Source organism: Panicum virgatum, chromosome 6N (assembly GCF_016808335.1).
Source record: "Panicum virgatum strain AP13 chromosome 6N, P.virgatum_v5, whole genome shotgun sequence".
NCBI lineage: Eukaryota > Viridiplantae > Streptophyta > Magnoliopsida > Poales > Poaceae > Panicum > Panicum virgatum.
This window is the reverse complement of record NC_053150.1, coordinates 11,635,533-11,652,518: the sequence shown is the minus strand read 5'-3', so window position 1 is coordinate 11,652,518 and position 16,986 is coordinate 11,635,533. Positions and strand designations below refer to the sequence as shown.

The 16,986-nt window shown below is 44.2% G+C and overlaps 1 protein-coding gene across 1 annotated transcript; it reads right to left on the bottom strand.

Moving 5' to 3' along the window:
• Positions 1-5,719: 5,719 nt before the first annotated feature.
• Positions 5,720-7,559, bottom strand: LOC120679213 (probable jasmonic acid carboxyl methyltransferase 1). The gene is made up of 4 exons (XM_039960749.1): positions 7,396-7,559; positions 6,773-7,177; positions 6,314-6,568; positions 5,720-6,195 (listed from the first exon to the last, which is right to left on the bottom strand). Exons 1-4 carry the CDS (start codon positions 7,471-7,473, stop codon positions 5,857-5,859), a joined length of 1,077 nt encoding a protein of 358 aa, XP_039816683.1. The 5' UTR covers positions 7,474-7,559; the 3' UTR covers positions 5,720-5,856.
• Positions 7,560-16,986: the final 9,427 nt, after the last annotated feature.

Below are 16,986 nucleotides of genomic sequence, written 5' to 3'. Positions count from 1 at the left end.
AATTCTTTCGAACGTCGGTCAGCATTGTACATCCATTGCTGGTCCATCTGCATTTTAAATAAATCGATTTGAATTCTTTACACGTATCGAATAAATAAAATATATCAAACCTAAATTAAACTAAATGTAACATAACATGAATAATTAAAAGATATGCAATATCTATCATACATTTTGATTAATTAAAAGGAGTACTTAATCCATTACAGAACTTAACAAAGGAGTACTATACATGAAATTTAAAAATTCGGTCAACAACACATAGGTTTTCAACCGTCCTTGCATTGGAACGCAGAATGTTCTAACGGATTTCTTGCTGGCGCAGAAGAAGATGGCGGAGCTGAAACCTCCGAGTTTGGTGGTGACGAACCGTAACGCCGCAATAAATCCTCAAGATCAAACGGAGGTTCCTCGCCCCTTGCCATGCATTCTCTATATTCTTTTTCCAAATAACGGAGCGCTGCCCTATGAAAAGCACTAGGTTTTTTGGACCGACGACCTACTCGAGTTGTGCCCTTCTCTCCAGAAGGACAACGATCACCCCCACCGGCGCCACTCGCTCCAGCTGCTGAAGCCATATTTTACTGAAAAATACCTTTATTTTCCACATAATTATAAATTCTTACCATTACAATGCAAAAATTATTTACTATTACAATTACAATGATCAGATTAATAACTCTTGCAAATAACAATGAAATCATATAAAAAGACGAAATGTATCATTAATCCTAAAGAAATCTCTAATTAATTGAAAGAATTCTCTATAACTTCTAATTACTTTGACACCCTTCAGTTCCAGGAGTACACTAGAGTACTGAATAAATACATTCATGAATAATTCATTCATATTACAAAAAATTCTAATATACTCATTTCATTAATTCATTCATGAATACAAAAATCAACTATCCACAATATGGTCATGTATACAAGTACATCACATGAAGTGTCTACACTCATTCTAAAAATTTCTACTATCCACATACTCATCTAAATCTAAAAGAAAATCACACCTACATATGCAATCTAGATAAATGTCCAAGAAATGAGCTAGCTACACATTTTCTCTATTTCTAAAGCATGAAATGAGCTATACAAGCCAAGGAAGAAGAGAAAAACAAGCCCCAAACCTTTAGCGCCGATGGATGGACGGGGAATCAAAGATCTTCACAAATGTGGTGAAGAAATGAGCAAGAACTCCTCCCTCTCCCGAGCCGAGAACAGCATGAAACAAATGAGCTGAATTACTCGGGCGGGGGGAGAGGGAAGGGGATAAGAGGGCCAAGGCATTTTTTTCCGGTTGGAGACACCAACCAGGACAAAATGGGGGCCTTTTGTCCCGGTTGGTAGTTCCAACCGGAACAAAAGAGTACGCGGGCCTTTTGTCCCGCTGGTCAGTTGCACTCCATCGCATCTTGAAGCCAACTCCTGCCCACCCATTCCGTGCCACCGCCCGATGTGGCTTTGGTCCTATTCGTCATCATCGTGGTATGGTGCCATCGTATTTGCGGTACGCCTTCCTCAGTCCGTCAGGGGCGGGCCAAGTCCTATGGAGGTCAGGGGTCGGGCGCCCACTACCAATCCCATCAGTATGGTACGGGCCCACTAGCTCCCCGTGCCTCACCTTACTCTAAGGCTAGCTGTTGAGGGTGATCAGGCAAGCCTTGGCCCATCGACCTGACGGAGCAGGCGCAGCTGGCGTGAGCACCAGTTGCGGTGTCATGATGTCCCAGCTGTTTCAAGAGTTCGGGTGTTCCCGTCGGTCTTTCGGTGCCTAGGCGGCGCCCCTACACTGCTTGTCGTGCGGAGGGCGCACATGCATGTCCTATCCGGCTAGTGCAATTAATGCCCCCTCGAGCATTCCCCAGGGCTTATTAGAGCAAGTATTACAGTGGACATGAAAGTGGCTAAATGCTGAGGTGAAGGAGAAAGGAGAGGAAAAAGAAAGAAGTTGGGTTGTAAGCTTACAGTCCGCTTATGCACAAGAACTAAGAAAATTTATGAGAGGGATAAGTGGATCATGCATTAATAGTGAAGAGCTCAACTACTATATGAATGGACTGAGAAAAAACTACAAAGAATCCTTATAGCCAGCAGCTGGCTGTATTATTAGCCTCTTACGGAGGCGGATATCCCATGGGGTCGGCACAGGTCTCCCCAACGCATAGGGTTGGCGTGGGTTGGTAGAGCGCCAGGTGTCCGTTGTTGTCCTATCTGGGCTCCTACGCCATGTGTCCATCTGATGGGCCGGTGCTGGCTGTTTCCCTATCAGACGGGTTGATTTGACTGTCAGAGGCCGGCTGATCACTGGTTTAGGACCATGAGGCCTGTCTTTGGGTACCCATGGTATTTAACAATCCCATCATGAACTCATGATATAAAACTCGAACAAAGAGATAATGGAGCTAAGATGCTACTATTTGCCAAGGTATCAGCTACGATGTACCCCCTATCAGGGGCGAAGCCCAATAGTGGCCCGTGGGTGCCCAGACACCCCCCAGAATTCTTGAAATCCTTTATAGTATGTAGATCTCGGCCTATTGGCACCCCCTCCGGCCCAACACGAGGCACCCCCCACGCCCTCCATCCTCAGGCCCAGAAAGTCAAAGGCCCACTGCCAACCCACGCTACGCCAGCACGTTAGCTTTCGACGGAAGACTCACGCCGCCGCCCTCACGCCCGCGACTCTGTGCCTCACTGTCGCCCGCCCTTTTGTTGTCGCTAGTCGAAACGATCGATCCTACCATGGCCTCGCCTGCCAAACGCCATCGCACATCGCCCAGACACCTGCGATTCCACGGCTCGAGCGACCACGCGCCTGCGCCGCCGCCGGCCGCCCCTATCCCTGTCTCCCGGCGTCTGCGGCTCGTCTCGAACTCTCGATCTCGTCGTCTGCTCTCTGTTTAACTGACGGCGTCTGGCGTCTCCAGTGACCATCTCTCTGGATTGTGAAAGGCGACGTCAGTTAAGCACCTCTTCCGACGTCAGTTAAGCAGAGACCATCAGAGGCACCTCAAGAACCGTCATCTCTGCTCTCTGTTTGCTGACTGCTATCCGTGTCTTTCTCCAGACTCTAGGTGCGTAGCGTAGCAGCATATGTATTTTGTATTAACTATTTAGTTTATTGTTTAGGTAATTAGGTATCCATTTTATCATTTTTGATCTGTATCATGTGAATCCATTTTGGTTATGCAAATGAATATGTTATAGGTTATTATGGAGAGGTATTTTAGACGGAAAGCTAGCTGTCCGGCTGAAGATGAAATCAATTGGGATGACCCCGGTTTTAAGGAAAGAAATTGATTCTAATCATCCTAACCTTAGAGAAAAGGTGAGAAAAAAATATTTGGAGAATGGACATTGTCAACCTCGCACAATAGATTTCTCTTTGCAAAAGGTTGGAGACAAAGAGAAGCAAAGAAGATTTATTGGAGAATGGTTTGATGAGTTTGGCCCTTGGTTTGAATATAGTGAGAAAAAGCATAAAGCATATTTGTTCGCTAAATAATTGACCTATTTGTTTTTTTCCCTTTAGGTTGGATCATATATTTTGCTATATGGAAATTCTTTTGTCAACGTTGTAAGGATCACCGGGGTGTCCAACCTGAGAGGGAGAGGGGGTGAATAGGGTCGCTAATCGATTTCTATCATAGGGCTCAATCTATTTGCATGAGATAAACCTAACACGTCATACACATGCTAGTTATGACTAAGGTTTATCTATGCTACTCTCTACTTACCCCTAAAAGACTTGCAACCTATAGCCAATCCTAATCAAACTAACTAGGAAAGTAAAGGCACGCAAGATAGAGTAAATGCGGAAACATAATACAGTAAATAAAGAAGTAAGGGAGAGAATATGCAAACTCCCGTGAAGACACCAAGACACGATTTAACGTGGTTCGGTTAGGACACCAAGTCCCTTCCTACGTCCACGGCCACTTGTCCAACAAGAACAAGTGTGATGCCAAGTCTCTTCGCTTGATCACCGTCTTGCATTCGCCACCAAGGCTTCCGGCAAGCAAAGGCTAAGTGGCGCCAAGTCACCAAGACAAGGCCACCGCCACTGTCTCTCTCAAAGCGTCACCAACGGCACCGTCTTCACTATTGGAGCTTCTCACCAAGAGGGGTCTCCTTCCCCGCACAAAGTGTCGTTGCCTCTCCACACCAAGTCGGAGGGTCACACGACGAGTACACGATTGGTTGCCGTAGCAAGACTTTGCTCAAGGGAGCTCTCGCAAGAACTAATCCCTATACAAGTGCACAAAGCACTCTCCCAAAGCTTCTCACAAGCTAGATATGACACTAAGCTTTGCTAGGATGGTTGGAGATGTTAGTTTGCTTGGGCAACACTTCCTTCAACTTTTCTAGTGTCCAACCATATGCAGCAACCGGCCTTGGGGGTATATATAGCCCACACACCCCAAAAGAGCCGTTGGAAAAGTGGCTGACAAAAAGCGTTATCACCGGTTAAACCGATGATCCACTTTGTGTCATCACCGGTTTAACCGGTGATCACCTTTTTCCAACTAGCCATTATACTTCAACGGCTACCTTAATCAACCGACGTAATCAACCGGTGAATGCATCTTCATCGCCGGTTTAACCGGTGCATGTAACTGTCCCAGAGTTCCCGAAAACCAACTCTCTGGACAACTACACTGACGTAATTGACCGGTGTATCATCAGTTCAACCGATGTATGCATTTCCCTTGGTCTTCTTCTGCTGTTGCACCGACGTATTCAATATCTTCATCGTCGGTTTAACCGACGCAAAACCCTAGCCTCAGCTTCTGGGTTCATTGCACCGGTGAGTACAATTTGCTCATCATCGGTTTAACCGGTGATAGCAAAATGTCTCTGTATTGTTTGTTTTGACTTGATTTCTTCACAGTCTCTTCAATCCTTTGTCCTTCGGGCCTAGCTACGCCTATCTTCTCTTTATCATCACTTGAACCTAAAAGCCTGAGAATGGTCATCTTAACAATCATATTAGTCCAAATGTTGTGTTGTCTATATCAATCACCAAAACATTATATTGAAATATGGCATGAGAGGCCATTTTCGCTACAAACGTTTCGGGCTTTTGGCTAAAGTGATCAATGTTGTGTTTCTTTATTTATTTTGCTATACATGGCGACTGCTGGTAAGTGTTGTTGCCCTATCCTCTACCTATTTGTGTATGTATAATGTATTGACTAGTGACTAAAATGATATTGCCATTATTGAAGTTCAATTTTGATGTTAAAAATTGCGGATTAGTTATACTATGAGAGTATGAGTCACTATATCTTGATGAAGTTGTGTGCACACGGCACCCCCACCCATTAGCTCTAGCTTCGCCCCTGCCCCCTATCATATATCAATGTGAATGTACTAGGTATACAATGTGATTTAGTAGGCGAGCACATATTAAATAGGATGAAAACTCATGTTAGTCAAATGTGTGGATCCTCTAACTTAAATTTTAGCTTGTATAGTTCCTTTAATTTGTGGTTTGTCATGTACTGAAATCTTGCAATATAAGCTTAAATTCGCTCTCTATATTTCGTAATGTACATGATGATAGTATTGCGTGAGTGGTATATATAATAAGGACGTTCGGGATTGTCTTCATGTTCATTAAATTTAGATCATTTTCTGTTACCACTCAGCTGTGTGTTAGTATGTGACCCATTGAATCATATATAAATACATGCAAGTTCTCAAGTTTATGGACAATGAACGCTTCATTTATTCTGATTGCAATTAGAACTGTTCCCATACCCATCATATATCATCAATTACATATGGCCAAACAATATCATAATTGCTTAGAAGTTTCAACAACAATAAGCAGCAATAATGCGCCATTTAAAACCTTCTCGTGAGAGAAGCACTCACAAATACCCTGTAACCAGTAAGGTAACTGTGATATGGGTTTCCTGGGGTCAGTTGCTGCTCCAAAGTCCTCACAAACTCATCCATAGAATCGCTGGACACTCCAAAATGCTGCAGTATCATTGGCTCGGCTACAGCTCTCATGACACGTGCCAGTGTGTTTGGGGCAGTCAAGGGTTTCTCCACCGGATGCACCTGCATCTCATTGATCTCAAAGGAACCTTCATCTTGTATGATCTCCCGCAGTTCCCTATCTGAAGGCCCGTACATCGGTAAGTAGAAAGAATCAAGCATCTCTCTGCTGATTACACCCTGCTCATCAGAACATTATGTGTCAATTGGATGTAGCGAAATCCTATCATTTTGATCAGCTAAGATTACCAAACTTGTACCAACAAAAGAAGTAATAAGGTGAAAGAAATGTACACACCCTTGAGGCCATATCGTTTAAGGGTATAAATATGGTATTCCAAGGTGTAATGCACATATGGTCACGAGTACCTAGCATGGAAACCACCATCCGACCCCCAGAGACCAATTCTTGAGCCCTCAATTTCAAGAGAAGTGTGAAATCCTTTCTGAATTGTTCACGATAAGCTTGAATGACCAAGGGGCGCCTTGCTCGCCTAAGACCCTCGTCCTCATCATACAAAGGGATCATGTTACTCTTCAGCTCTTTAGGTACCTGTTGTTATATACATAAATTACACTCAGGCATACACTCCACATGCTCCCTCCGTTTCAAATTATCAGTCATTTTAGCTTTTCTAGATACATAGGTTTTGCGATGCACTTAGATGCATAATAAAAACTATATACCTAGAAAAGCTAAGAAAACTAATAATTTGGGATAGATCGAGGCAGTATATTGCTGGTACTGCTTATTTACCTCTGATGTCCAATGCAGGCTGTTGGAAGATACAATTAGATCTAGGAAGTTGCTAGGGAAGAGCCTCTTGTAGAACGACCCAGGCACAATGCCAGTAGTCAGAAGCAAGCCAATACTTTGGGTGCTTTGCTGAAATGAGACAAGGCGCTTGGCAACATCGTTGAAGTCATTGTCTGGGAGGTCATTCAAAAGAACGCGGATCTCTAGTGATCCCTGATCATTTGCAGCATGGCGATGATGGAGAGCCGCATCAACAGCGCTTGAGACTAGCGCTAGCGCGTTAGGGCCAGCAGAGCAGCCCAAGTCGGCGATCACCATGCTGTTGGGGACATCGGTAGATTTCAAGTTCAACGAGCCTATGAGAACCTCCTCAATGGCAGGCTTCATCCAGCTTTGCGCTGCATTCTGCAAGCCAAACCTGCACTATTCAGATTTGAAATGAACAGAACCAGAGAACACTCACTGCTGCAGCCAAGGAACAATGTATTCCAACAAATTTTGCACGGTAGAACAGTAGTTTAGTTTGCCGAATCCAAGATTTCACAACAAATCATCAGAAGAAAATACAAAGGATTGCAATGCAAGGTTAAATCAGGGAAAGAGTATATGAGCTGGGAGGAAACCTGAATAGCAGAGTTACGAGCATAGCCTGCTTCTCCATCTGCCTGATTCATGCACAGACGTTGTTGCGTGGTGGCCATAGCACTCTTGTTGTGCCTTAGCGTCCAAGATCTTCTGATGGAAGCTAGCTAGAACCTAGAGGTCACCCCTCCTATTAAAAAGTCAGGACTAGTATAAACCCCTCCTATTAAAAAGTCAGGACTAGTATAAGGCCCAAGTCCCAACCACCCAATTCTATTCGATTTAAATGGTCTCGATCTGGGCTATCCAACCAATTTTAAAATCAGAAGGCATCACACTTGTATACCTACTCTCCCTCCGTGTTGGTAAAAAAGTCATTTTGAGTTTGTTTAAGTCAAATATTTTAAATTTTAACTATAAATAAAAATTTTTGGGTTGAGTTTGAAAATATGAAATGGATGTAAGCAAATTCATCTTGAAATGTAGGACCTGTTTGGTAGGGCTCCAGCTCCTCCGAAAACAGCTCCAACGTTCCTCTAGTGGAGCGGCTTTTTTGGTGGAGTTGGAGCCGTTTTGAAAAATATTTGGCAAAACAACTTCTAGTATTGGTGTCTACTGACGGAGCCGCTTGGAGCCACGTTTCGTGACTCCACCTCTCCAGTGGAAGTCGGAAGAGGCTTCAGATGTGGCTCCTTGCCTGGAGCTGCTTCAAAATGAACCGTTTGGCACGGCTTCAGCTGGAGCCGGTTTTGAAGGGCCAAACAGGCCCGTAGTTTCATAAAAATATATATTGACTATTTTTTATAAATTTTTTATAGTAAAGATAGTAGTCAAAGTTGGTTTTGAAGATCCTGTCGATGTCCGAAATGACTTTTTTCCTTTGCCAAACTGGAGGAAGTATGTATTTTCAAATCAAACCAATTGGGTGGATCTGCATTTTTTTTGTGCCTTTAGTTTGCCGTGTTCTTCGTTCGCAGTCATTCACTACAATAAACATGTCAATAATGATTTGCCTTGTTTTTTATAAATTTCGAAAGTCATCTACAGTATCATTTTCAACTCTTCTAGATCTTACCCTAGTTCCTACTATACAAGACTGACAAGAGAATGAGAAGCCACATGCATGTTTTTCTACATTACCTTGCTATAATAATGCAAGGGAAGGAAGATGATTACTTGATTAGCGGTAAGCAACCGATCAGCTTTTGGTTTGTTCACTAATCAACTGAGTCAGACCCTGTTTAGTTGCTAAAAAATTTTGGCTAAAAATTTTTCGAAGAAAATCTTATCATTTAGGAGTGGTAAATGTAGACTAATTATAAAACTAATTACAGATCTCGCCTAGAAATCGCGAGACAAAACTAATAAAGGTAATTAGAGAGTAATTAATTCATAATTAGCAGATGATTACTGTAGCATCACTGTTGCAAATTATAGATTAAGTAGGTTCATTAAATTCGTCTCGTAATTTATAGCCCATCCGTGTAATAAGTTATTTTATTCATTTACATTTAATATTTCATGCATGTATGATTTTTTTTGATGTGATGGGTGAAAAATTTTGTTTTGGAAACTAAATAGACCCTCAGCAATGTATCCTATGGCTGAATAGCCTTCTTTTTTTCTCCCTTCAAACAATTCTCACCGGCAGCCGTATGTCATTGTAATAAATGTCAACAGTACAAAACCGGCAAATATCTTTGACTTCACTTATTTCTAGAGACTCCCAAAATTAATAACTCCTGCAGACTACTCACTCCATTAAAAAAAGTGTAACCAAGACGTCGGCCATGCAGGCATGTGCAACTGAATAATAATCAAACCTGTCGGTGGCCCAGGCATGTGAGGACCAGGCCGGCCTCGACGCAGAGCGCAGCCGGCGGCCAGCGGTGGCACCGCCTTGTCCGAGTCGTCGGCACACCCCATGTCGGCCTCTTCGTGCAGCCTCCGCAGTCTTCACCTGCATCTCATCAGCCTCGTCCATGCCCCCGCACGGTCTGGCCGTCCACACCCCGCCGCAACCACAGCGTCCACCGAGAGGTGGGCTAGCTGGGACGGAAACCATCTCTATCAATAACTTCTGTTTCTAATCTCTATTTTTTAAATAAAAGTTTATCTTATGTTTTTCTATAATTTTTATCCTCAACTTCAGCAATAGTCCTTAGGTTCTAATCCCTACTCTATAAAACTCACCCATCATAATCTTATTTTTTTATCATTTCCTTTTTTTCCCTCCCAACGCATCTCTAGTACGAATCGACTCTTCTCTCTCCCTCGTATCTCTCTCCCACCAACGCATCTCTCTCTCCCTCCCACCGATATCTCTCTCGTGTCTCTCTCCCTCTCCCCAAGATGGCACCTCTCTCGCGTTTGGCCTGTGGCTGAATGGCCCAACTCGGCCGACGCTTAGGGAAGGACCGCAATGCTCTATGCCCAAGCTCAATGCGATGACTGGGTGATGTTGGAATGATCTCCTTCCTAATAGGCCCAACGGCCTATTAGCCCCTTAATCCGCGTCCTGATCGGGGGCGCCCAACCCTTAATGATTGGTGGGCCCCCGCTGTACAGCGCTAAATAAAAGGGGGTGAGGGGCCGGGGCACTCGACACGAGGTTCGCCGCGCCGCCAGCACCCTCACCCACATCCCTAAACCCTAGCCGATCTAGAGGGAGCGCTGGAGCAGCGGGAAACCCCACCTTCATCGCCTTCACCGCCGCTAGCTCTGTCCCATCGTCGCCGCCATCGACCACGACGCCATCGCTCCGGCATCGACTTCACTGCACCAATCGTCGCCGTCTTTGAGCGGATCTCCATCAACGAACCCGTGATGGCCGGACCAATCTCTTCTGCAGGCACTGAAGGTCCTCTATCTCGCTCCTCTCTCTCTTTTCTCTGTGTCACCGTTGTAGATCTAGGACTTTGTTGTACTCAGATCAAGAAAGAGAGAGAAATCCCACTGATCCGTGCACTAGTGTGATCCTAAAGTCTATCAATGATATCAGTCGCCTTGCTAGCGCATAGATTCAGTAGGGGAAAGCTGGATTCGAACTCGAATCAAAGAATCAGAGAAAGCACAGAGAGAATCGATGGCAAATCGAACTCAAAAGTGAAACCCTAACCCTAACCCTAGAGGTAAAAGGGCGCGGGACCTACATGGTCCGCGTGTCACTGCCGCCGCCGGTGCGCGGGACGCACTTGCGCCGCCGCTCGCCAGACTTCACGGCACAGAGAAGCCGCCGGCTTGCCGCTCCGGGACGCCGGGGTCGCGCGCGGGGGGCTCAAGAGCTTGGCTCCGTCCACGGCCGGCTCGACGGCGGCGCGCTCACCCTCCGGCGAGCGCGCGCGCCGGCGAGCAAGCCACGGTGGCGCCGCCCTGCCCGCTCCGCCCGGCCACCATGGCCAGTGGCTGTCGCCTCCGTTTCGTGGAGAGAGAAGACGAGGAGGGAGAGAATGAACCCTAGGGTTCGGGGATCGCCGCCGTCGCCGGTTTTGTTCGCGCGACGCGCGCGGGCGGCCGTCGGATTCAGATCCGACGGCGAGGGGGTGACGCGGCGGTGACGGGCCAGTTTTGGCCCAAGAGGGGCGCGGCGCCGGGCCGGTTTGGCGGCCTGGCCGTCGGCTGTTGGGCCGCAGGCCCAGGCGGGCGCGGATCGCCCAGATCCGGGCCGAAAGGTCATTTGGGCCGCGAGCACAGTCACGTTTCATCTTTATTCAGAAGCATTTTCTTATTATTTTGTGAATATTTTTTATCTCTATTCAAATTTGAACCAACGAGATAATTTGTTTAGAGAAAAGTAAAGTTGTACAGTCATATTGCTTCTGAGTAAATGTGTTTTACATGTTTCCACTGCAAAGGTTAAAGTTTTTGCTCTCTAATTTAATTCGAACCAACGGGACAATTAAATTGTAGAGCATGTTTAAAAGGGAAAAGGATTACTTGAAAAATGCATTATGATATTGTTATTTTCTGACCAACGTTGTTAATATCAATGTCATAATTTTTCCGTATAGTTCTTGTGCATTTATTTCTATTTCTGCCCAACGATAATATAGATTTAATTGCATAAACAGTTGTATGTTCTATTTTTGACCATCGTTGGAATTATTACATACAATTGTTGTTATTATGTTCTCACTATTTTTAAAATTTTCAGCGGGGATGAACTTGATAGGATTCATCAATCACATCCCAACTCTAAAAGGAGACAACTATGACGAATGGATCAAGAAGGTTGATCTTTCTTTCGTCTGTGGAGAAGTGGATCAGATGATCACCACTCCAAAGCCCACTGATCCACCGGCTCCAGTGAGAGGGGAATCTGATACTGATGCCGAGTGGCAGGAAAAGTAAAGGGACTATGCTCCTTTAAAAATGGCTTATGATCTCCAGAAGATAAAGTGGAATAATGCCAACAAGAAATGTGTGGCAGTGATAAAGAACACAATTGATCCTAACATTCTGGGTTCAATTGGAGAGTGTGATTCAGCTGCAGAGTACCTTGAAAAGATAAAGAACCAGTTTACTGGTTCTTCAAAGACATATGCCACACAGATCATAGAGCAGTTGGTCACAAAGAGGTACTATAGCAATGCCGGTACTATAAGAGATCATATCATGGGGATGTGCGCCTTGAACTCCAAGCTCAAACCAATGAACTTGGATCTCAAGGAAGAGTTTATGGTGCACCTGGTATTTGACTCTCTGCCAAAAGAGTTTACAACGTTTGTTGTAAACTATAACTCACAGCCAGAGAAGTGGAATATGGAAAAGGCAATTGCCATGTGTGCGCAAGAGGAAGATAGACTCAAGAAACAGAATGGTGGGTCTGTCAATTTTGTGCATAATAACAAGAAAATGACTTTCCATGCTGCTTCTTCCTCTAAAGCCAAAGACAAAGCCCCTATGCCACAGAAGTATCAGCAACAGCGTCAGCAACAGCGCCCTCCAGCTCAAGATGAGTGCTTCCACTGCTATGACAAGGGGCATCGTAAAGCAGATTGTCCCGCCTACTTAAAGATGATAATGGCAAATAATGGTGAGAATGTAATTTCATTTGTTAATGAATCCTTGTATATACAGTTTTCTAAATCTACTTGGTGGATTGATTCTGGTGCAACTGTGCATGTTGCAAATTCTTTACAGGGATTCCGTTCGACAAGGACTACGCAAAGAAGCGAAAGACACATTAAAGTCGTGAACGGAGTACAAGCAGATGTGGAAGCTGTTGGCGATGTCTCCCTCGAGCTAGTTAATGGTTTCATGCTTGTATTAAAAGATGTTTTATTTGTCCCTTCGCTTCAAAGAAACTTGATCAGCGTATCACGCTTAGACACAGATGGTTTTGGTTGTCATTTTGCAAATGGCAAATGTGAACTATGGTTTGATAATAATTGTATTGGTGATGCTTTCTTTTACAATGATCTTTATTTACTATCTATGCGTGATAAAGTGCATTCTGTATGTGATGTGAATGTGAATGAATCTTTGTCAGAGAAAGAAACAAAGAAAAGAAAGAGAACACAAGATACTTCATCGAAATTATGGCACTGTCGTTTAGGCCATATTTCGAGGGGAGAATTGAAAGATTAGTGAAGAGTGAAATTCTTCCACAGTTAGAGTTCTCTGATCTTGAACAATGCGTTGAATGCATTAAAGAAAAATTTGTAAAGCAAATTAAAAAGGGTGCCAAACAAAGTGTAGGAACATTAGAAATAATCCACACTGATATATGTGGCCTGTTTCCTGTGAAAAGTGTGGATGGCTATGATTCGTTCATAACATTCACATACGATTACTCCCGCTATGGTTACATTTATCCAATTAAAGAAAGATCTGAGGCATTGGATAAATTTAAAATATTCAAATCTGAGGTTGAAAATCAACTTGACAAAAGAATTAAAATAGTAAGATCAGGACGTGGAGGGGAGTACTACGGTCGACATACCCCTTATGGACAAGTTCCTGGACCTTTTGCGAGGTTTTACAGGAAAATGGTATAGTTGCTCAATACTCTACACCGAGGGAGCCTCAGCAAAATGGAGTAGCTGAAAGGCGCAACCGTACACTAATGGATATGGTGCGCAGTATGATGAGTTATTCCATATTGCCATTGAGTCTGTGGATGGAGGCGTTAAAAACCGCCATCCATATTCTCAACAGAGTGCCAAGCAAATCGGTGCCCAAAACGCCATATGAGCTATGGACAAGAAGAGAACCCTCACTGACTCACCTACGGGTCTGGGGAGCCCAGCTGAGGCTAAAGTGTTTAATCCAAATATTGGAAAACTGGATCCCAAAACTGTAAGCTGCCATTTTATAGGCTATCCTGAAAAGTCGAAAGGTTTTTGTTTCTACTGCCTAGACAGACATACAAAATTTGTAGAAACGAGACATGCTATCTTTCTAGAAAGTGAAATGATCAGGAGGAGCATGGTACCAAGAGAAATTGACCTTGAGGAGAAGCGGGTGTATGTGCCTACTCCTATGATTCAAGAGCCATTTTTCTCACTACCTGTTGATGTTGCACCAAATGTTCCTGAAATAGTGACGCTAATACCTTCTTCAGTTGTTGCTGCGCCAACTATTCCAGATACTACGGTGATAACACCTGTCGCAACTCCACCGATACCAACAGTGAGCGAAGGTTTGGAACCTGTCATCCAGGAACCGCCTGAACCCGCGGTTGGACATGAGGAGGAGGAGCTACAGCCCCCTATTGAAAATGTGCTAGAAATTGAGGCACAAAATGTACCACAAGCAGTGACCCTTAGAAGGTCACAAAGAGAAAGAAGGTCGTCTATTTCTAACGACTATGAAGTTTATAATACAGAAGAAGTTCATATGGAGGGTGATCCCACTTCATATGAAGAAGCCATGAGAAGTGTTCACTCATCTAAATGGCTGGAAGCTATGAAGGATGAGATGAAATCAATGAGTTCAAATAGTGTTTGGGACTTAGAGGAAATTCCTAAAGGAGCCAAAACAGTAGATTGTAAATGGGTCTACAAGATAAAACATGACTCCAAAGGGAATGTAGAAAGATTCAAAGCACGACTCGTGGCAAAAGACTTTACGCAAAGGGAAGGGATAGACTATAACGAAACCTTTTCTCCGGTTTCATGTAAAGATTCCTTCAGGATTATAATGGCATTGGTAGCTCATTATGACTTAGAGTTACATCAGATGGATGTAAAGACGACATTTCTTAACGGGGATCTGTATGAAAATGTTTACATGGCACAACCGAAAGGTTTTGTTGTGAAAGGAAAAGAACATATGGGATGTCGCTTGAAGAAATCCATTTATGGATTAAAGCAAGCCTCTAGGCAGTGGTATTTAAAGTTTGATGAAACCATAAGAAAATTTGGATTTAAAGAAAATGAGGAGGACAATTGCATTTATGCAAAGTTCAGAAATGGAAAATTTATTTTTCTGATTCTATATGTGGATGACATTCTACTTGCTAGTAGCGATGTTGGTCTGCTACTGGAGACAAAGAAATTCTTGTCCTCAAACTTTGATATGAAAGATCTCGGTGAAGCTTCATTTGTTTTGGGAATTGAAATTCACCGAGATAGAACAAATGGGGTATTAGGACTATCACAAAAGGCATACTTAGAAAAGGTTCTAAAGAGATACAGTATGCATATGTGCAAACCTTCACCTGCTCCAATAGTCAAGGGCGATAGATTTGGGAAATTTCAAAGTCTCAGGAACCAGTATGAGATCGATCAAATGAAAGCGGTTCCATATGCTTCAGCTGTCGGAAGTTTACGGTATGCTCAAGTTTGTACACGCCCTGACTTAGCATTTGTTACCGGGATACTTGGCAGATATCAAAATAATCCAGGACAGCCACACTGGATCATGATAAAGAAAGCATTACGTTATGTGCAAGGCACAAAAAGGCCTCATGCTAACATACAGAAAATCCGATTCCCTAGAGATAGAAGGGTACTCAGATGCGGATTTTGTGGGGGACATCGATGACCGAAAGTCCACGTCCGGTTATGTGTTCACACTCGCAGGGGGAGCTATATCGTGGAAAAGCTCCAAACAAAGCGTCACTGCATCATCGACGATGTACGCTGAATTTGTGGCATGTTATGAGACCTCGGGGCAGGTTGAATGGTTAAAGAAATTTATACCCGGTTTAAGAGTGGTAGACAGCATTCAAAGACCACTCAGAATGTACTGCGACAATGAACCAGCAATATTTTATGCTCACAACAATAAGTCAAGTGGTGCTGCCAAACACATTGACATAAAGTTTTATATTATGAAGGAGAAAATCCAGAATCACTCTATTACACTCGAGCATATAAGTACAAAGAAAATGCTTGTGGATCCGCTCACTAAAGGCTTACTACCTAATGTGTTCATGGAACACATAGCCGGCATGGGTTTAAGGGAAAGCCCGTGATTTCTGGAGAATAAAAGGGCTCAAAAAGATAAAGAACTTGTTTCAAAACAGTGATGTGTGTGGTAGCTGTTGAGTCTATCAGTCTTGGACTGTGACGATAATGCATGCTCTATTCACTAATCTGTGATGGAACAACTAAAGGAAAAAATTTCAAGTTAAAGTATAAAGTTAAAATAAAAGGTGAAATCAAGGGGGAGAATGTTGGAATGATCTCCTTCCTAATAGGCCTAGGCCCTTAATCCGCACCCTGATCGGGGGCGCCCAACCCTTAATGGTTGGTGGGCCCCCGCTGTACAGCGCTCGACACGAGGTTCGCCGCGCCGCCAGCACTCTCACCCACATCCCTAAACTCTAGCCGATCTAGAGGGAGCGCTGGAGCAGCGGGAAACCCCACCTTCATCGCCTTCACTGCCGCCAGCTCTGTCCCGTCGCCGCTGCCATCGACCACGACGGCATCGCTCCGGCATCGACTTCACTGCACCAATCGTCGCCGCCTTTGAGCGGATCTCCATCAACGAACCCGTGATAGCCGGACCAAGCTCTTCTGCAGGCACTGAAGGTCCTCTATCTCGCTCCTCTCTCTCTTTTCTCTGTGTCACCATTGTAGATCTAGGACTTTGTTGTACTCAGATCAAGAAAGAGAGAGAAATCCCACTGATCCGTGCACTAGTGTGATCCTAAAGTCTATCAGGTGAGGTTCCCTGAGGCTCCACCGATCAAGTGCAGGCGGTGCTTGGGATAGGCCTGTAGGGCTCCATGGCTTTGCTCTGCGTGCTCCATGGGGGAGGCCACTAGGCATCCATAGCTTTGCTCGGGCGGTGGCGGCGGTGGCAGGAGCAGCGACGGCTAATTCCGGGCAGAGTTCTGCTAGAGTGAGTTTTTTTTTTTGCTCTCAGTCTCTACTTCTTTTCTTAATCGAAAACTATGAGGTTCACACCCCCCACTAGGATCATTTTTATAAAAAAGAGCCCGAAAGCAACTGTACAAGGACTACTAGCGAGAAGCTAGTAGCAACACACACACACAAAGAAAGAAGAAGAAAACAAGAGAGAAAAGAAAAAAACTCACCTAAAACTAAACACCAAAAAGGAGAAAAAAACTGAAACTAAACTACCTGCACACAAAACAGGACCAGACCTCCAAGGAGGTACGGGAGCAGGGCACCAAAAGCTGCTTAGATTGGATCAATCCATGAGAAAACCAGGGGATG